The sequence below is a fragment of the Malus sylvestris genome, chromosome 8, assembly GCF_916048215.2.
Source record: "Malus sylvestris chromosome 8, drMalSylv7.2, whole genome shotgun sequence".
NCBI classification, from domain to species: Eukaryota; Viridiplantae; Streptophyta; class Magnoliopsida; order Rosales; family Rosaceae; genus Malus; species Malus sylvestris.
Window position 1 is genome coordinate 23,918,836 of NC_062267.1, and position 4,714 is coordinate 23,923,549.

Consider the following 4,714-nt stretch of genomic DNA (forward strand, 5'->3'; position numbering starts at 1 on the left):
ATCATTTATTAAATTAAGAATATTTTTATCATTTGGTCCTAATTTAACAAAGATTTTTCACAAAAAAACCAAAATAATTGACAGTAGACAAACTTAAGCATAACTTATGTTGATTCTAAATCTCACGAATCCAAATAAATGGTTATATCAATCTTATTAACCATTTTAACTAAAATACCCTTCTTATTATTTTTCTACCTTAATTGAAAATTACGATATGCTAAAACTAAATTAAACCAGCCACTAGCCTTCTCCATTACATGTAGGTTATGTACATAGACCAAATTTTATCTATATTTATATTACATACAAAAGAAAAACAAAGAGAGAGAAACAAAAATTGGAATATATAGCTGGTTGTAGTCAACAAGTCATTGACTTGAAACTTCATCCAGAAGCTTGTATCTTCTGACCTTGTTCCTGAAGACTTGCCTTGTGATCCCAATAGTACTAGTGTTGTTTATGTTTGATATGTCCTCTGACCGTGTCCTCCTGGTCCTTTCAGCCTCCTTTTCCCCTTTTGTGATGATCCTCTTTCTGGTAACAACTGGTGCAGATTTTGGAGATGGTGAAGGTGATGGAGATATTGCTGCCGAATGACGATGAAGGTGATGAAGATCAAGTGATCTCTGTTTCTTGATGGGCCCACTCGGTTGCAGCTGCATAGTACCCCGCAGACACCCACCAAATGAAGTATTACTATTTTTTGATGGATTATTTTTTTTCTTGGTGATCTTGGTAATTAGATGGTCTTGATCTTGGGTTTCCTTTTTGCATGAGGAGGAAGAATTTGAGGAGTTTTGGGACTTCTCCTTTGTGTCCTCCTTCTGGGTGAGGCACCAATTGCAGATTCTGCAGGACTCAGCATTTGGGTAAAGATTGCTGCAGTACCTGCACATATGAAATTTTGATTAGGTCATAACCCAGAAATTGAAGGATGAAATTGAATATGTGTATCTAATGAAAAACATAAAAAGAGTAGATGGTTTTGTTGAATTGGGGACCTGTGCTGAGATCTGAATTGGCAAACCTTGCAAAGGAAGAGCTCATAGGAGAAGCCAAAATCCCCACACATGCAGCACTCACGGCTGCCTGCTGCTTCCCCTTGGACCACTGATGGTGTGGTGGTGGTGTTTCCTTTGCTGCTTGTTGTCATATTGTTGTTGTTGCAGAGGGGAGAGAGAGAGAGAGGGGGGGGGGATGAGGGATTTTGTTTTTTGGGTTGGCCGACGGCCACACAACAAAAAGCCACAAGACGTGTAGAGTGTTTTATTGTGATATATAATTAAATAAAATATACACATCATTTTCATTTGTGCTATGGCCGTGTGTAAAACGTATTAGAAAAGATGATTTCCACCCACCTCTCACGCTCCTTCTTGGTACGGCAATGAAGAAAAATAATAATGTTTACGTTGCATTCCTATCAGATTAGGAATGTAATTATGTAAATCTTAGTATATCTAGAAGTAGATATGTAAACGAGTTGGATTTATCGGATTTGGATCGGGTTTGGATCAGGTTCAATCCGACCCGTTAAGTTAACGGATCATCCGAACCCAACCCGTTAAGCTAACGGGTCATCCGAACCCGACCCGTTAAGCTAACGGGTCACTCGTTTCACCCGTTAACACCTATTAACAATTATTATTTTTTTTTTTTTGCATAGAGTTTATTTTTTGTTGTTAAGACTTTACTGAAATTACTAAAATATCATCAACTAACGGGTCTAACGGTTTAACCCAAAGTGACCCATTATTTAACGGGTTGTTAACGGGTTCACCTGTTAGCGACCCGACCTGTTAAGCATCCACCCAAATACTAATATTAACGGGTCAGGTCGGGTCCAAAATGCCAGGTCTATCTAGAAGTATCTTGTGGTTAATAGATGTAATCATATAAGGGTAAGGATTCTATCATTCCTACTACTATAAATAAAGGCATAAGGGAGTGATACAACATACACCTCAAAATTAAATCTCTCTCTTTCTCTCTTGTTGCCGCCGGCCCCCTCTCTCTCTATTCCTTAGCTCGCTCAATTAATTAGGTCTACAACACATTATCAACACGCTCATGCCAGAAGCTGAGGAATTGACGCATTGTAGGAGGAGGCTATCTTCTACAAATTCAAAGGTTTTCAATCGTTTTCTGCCAATCAGGTTCTTCTAAAATAAATTAAGATATTTGAAAAAACCTTGAAATATGAAAACATTCTCCATGATGCATGAACCCCCTATATTTATATTTTCCTTCCAATTATATATATCAATATATGTTCATATATTTTGTCAATATATATAATTGTTCATGCATTACGCATATATGCTATGTGGAATTGTGAGTCAAAGAATCGAAATTAATATAGAAGCACTTAGGGTTTTCAACCCTAGAATTCGAAAAACAAAAACAAAACAAAAAAAAAGGAAAATTTTGGGTTGTTTTTACAGCACCGCCACAACACCACCGTGGCACCACCATAAGGACCACCGAGCTGGCCTGAAGCCTAGCCGCGAGATGGACCTCAAGACAACATCATTCAACATCTTGGACCTTTGCTGAAGCATTTGGGCTTCGCTGCATACTGTGGACACTAGGCCGTAGGCCTGGTTTGGTTTCACACCACGGGCCTGAAGCCCCGACTCGAGCCAGCGCAAGCTGGGCTGGTCCTTCGTCTCGGCCTATGCCAGCAGATGTGATGTTAGGCTTAACCACGACCCACATTCCAATCAACTAGCCCACGAGGCTAGGCTTTCCCTTGTGGCCCAAAATCGAAACCCAGCCTCAGCTGGGGTTTCCTCGCCAAACCCATAAGTAGGCCTGGCAATTCCTGACACGACCCGATAACCCGACACGACACTGTTGAACAAAAAAAAAATAATAATAATAATATATAAAGCAAAACACATATATCTCCCTACAGAAGAGGAAGAAACGTGAGCAAAAAAAAAACTCCTCATTTTTCTGCAAAACGTGGGGGGGTTGCAGTTGTGGAAGATTGCTGCACAGATAATGGGAGAAGTTAAGGGAAAGTGGAGGCCTCTACTCCCCCACGTAAAAACTCCAGAGCCTTCCAACCATGCCTATAAATAATAGTTGCAGTGCAAGAGGAAAAAAGAGGAGAGAAAACGGAAACGGGGTAGAGTGACAAGAAAACGTTGCAGAAACTGAGAAGCACAAGAGGAAGGAAATCGACAAAAAAAAAAGACAGGCAGCAAAAGAAAGCGAAAAGGAATAGCAACAAGAAGCCAAATATAAAGAAGAAAGATTAAAAAGGTATTTTTCATTCTCTTAATGGATTCATGATTTTTATTAGAGAGGTTGTTGTCGTCTTTTGCAGAAAAAAAAGGGGGAGGTTTTCTTTTTTTTTCTTGTTTAACTGAAGCAAAGAAGATGTTGGTGGGAACATGCACCACCAACAAATCGCACCGACCCCCCCCAAACCTGTCCTCGTTTCTTCTTCTTCTCCACCAACGGAGACATTTGCTGTCTTCTTCGCCAATAGCCGCAAAGAAACCATCGTCTCTGCCACCAACAGCGGCCATGCAGTGATTTCTATGCCCAGCAAGTTCGTCCGTGCCGCTGCCGTCAATCCCATGAATTTCTTCGGGGTGGTTTAAACCATCCCGTGAAGTTCCAATCAAATCTAAGTGCTCCGTGCCGTTGTAGTTAGTCCCATGAATTTCTTCGGAGTGGTCTAAACCACCCCGTGAAGTTCCAATCAAACCTGAAAGCTCTATGAGAATCCCGACGCCATGCTTTGTCTTCTCAAAGTTGAAGATGTCGAACACTGCAGCAACAAACACGGACATGGAAAAGCAACAAGAAGCATGGACCGGCGGCAACGAAATCAGCCTAAGTCTTCCTGCGTTACAAAGTGTGCCAGAATGACGTCGACTTCAAGCACCAGCGGGAATAAAGATTGCTCTCAGGTCACTAACGGAAGAGAGAACACAAAGGGTTCCTCAGGCATCTAGAAGGTTTGCAAAGGAAAAGATGGTTTGCAAAGGAAAAGTAAGTAAAATTGACAAATGCTACAAAACAAAAGAGCATTTCACCTGCGATGAAGAATCGGATACTTAACCCACGATCAAGTTCTCAGGTTTTGTTTGTTCTACAAAGAGCAAAGCTTGGATATTAAATCCCACAACGGCAAAACTCAGGTCATTAACCTCCATGAACGTTTCGTAAGTGTTAAATCCCGCAAAGTATTTGGGTACAAAACTCATGCAGTTCTTGGATGCTAAATTCGTCTCAAACTCAGTTTGGTCTCTTCTCACAGCTACTGATCACAGTAGGCAATCCAACAAAAACATGAGAGATGAAAAATAGCAATGGTGCTCTAGTACCTGGTAAAGTTGGCGAGCTATTAAGTGACTTTGCATGCATTGATCACTAGTTTGTGCCAAATAAAAGCAGAGTAGATAAAAGGAAAGTGTGGACAAAAAGTAAGTTACAAGTGGGAAAAACACACCCCATGTTATTCACGTGGTTCATTCATTCGTAAATATTAACGAACTACGCCGGTTTGATTCCGTTAAGGATACGTAGGCAGTCTAATATCAAATTTTAGACGCAACCGTGAAACCGAAATGAATCCCTGGTTTATATAAACTAAATTCACTCCTACCATCAAATACCAAAATGGCACGAAGCCAAAGAAAAGTTTCAAAGGGCACGAAGCCGTATCAAAGTCTCAAATGGCATGAAGCCATAT

General features: G+C 40.5%; 2 protein-coding genes across 3 annotated transcripts; both read right to left on the bottom strand.

Annotated features, from left to right (window-relative positions):
- Nucleotides 1-227: 227 nt before the first annotated feature.
- Nucleotides 228-1,255, bottom strand: LOC126632826 (uncharacterized). Of its 2 annotated transcripts, none has more exons than XM_050303322.1 (2): nucleotides 1,005-1,255; nucleotides 228-891 (listed from the first exon to the last, which is right to left on the bottom strand). In XM_050303322.1, exons 1-2 carry the CDS (start codon nucleotides 1,154-1,156, stop codon nucleotides 372-374), a joined length of 672 nt encoding a protein of 223 aa, XP_050159279.1. In that variant the 5' UTR covers nucleotides 1,157-1,255; the 3' UTR covers nucleotides 228-371. The 2 variants fall into 2 exon arrangements, with proteins under 2 accessions (XP_050159279.1, XP_050159280.1); XM_050303323.1 differs by having other exon boundaries at nucleotides 1,031-1,179.
- Nucleotides 1,256-2,441: 1,186 nt separating this feature from the next.
- LOC126631455 (uncharacterized) lies at nucleotides 2,442-4,387 on the bottom strand. The gene is made up of 2 exons (XM_050301582.1): nucleotides 3,378-4,387; nucleotides 2,442-2,678 (listed from the first exon to the last, which is right to left on the bottom strand). The coding sequence occupies exons 1-2, from the start codon at nucleotides 3,807-3,809 to the stop codon at nucleotides 2,442-2,444; spliced, it is 669 nt and encodes a 222-aa protein (XP_050157539.1). The 5' UTR covers nucleotides 3,810-4,387.
- Nucleotides 4,388-4,714: the final 327 nt, after the last annotated feature.

What these genes read in the sequence shown, in the direction of transcription:
- LOC126631455 (XM_050301582.1), bottom strand. Translation starts at nt 3,809, where the DNA reads ATGTCCGTGTTTGTTGCTGCAGTGTTCGACATCTTCAACTTTGAGAAG. An exon ending in CCAACATCTTCTTTGCTTCA is followed by an intron (nt 2,679 to 3,377) that starts GTTAAACAAGAA and finishes CTGCTGGCATAG; the next exon opens with GCCGAGACGAAGGACCAGCC.
- LOC126632826 (XM_050303322.1), bottom strand. Translation starts at nt 1,156, where the DNA reads ATGACAACAAGCAGCAAAGGAAACACCACCACCACACCATCAGTGGTC. An exon ending in CAATTCAGATCTCAGCACAG is followed by an intron (nt 892 to 1,004) that starts GTCCCCAATTCA and finishes TCATATGTGCAG; the next exon opens with GTACTGCAGCAATCTTTACC.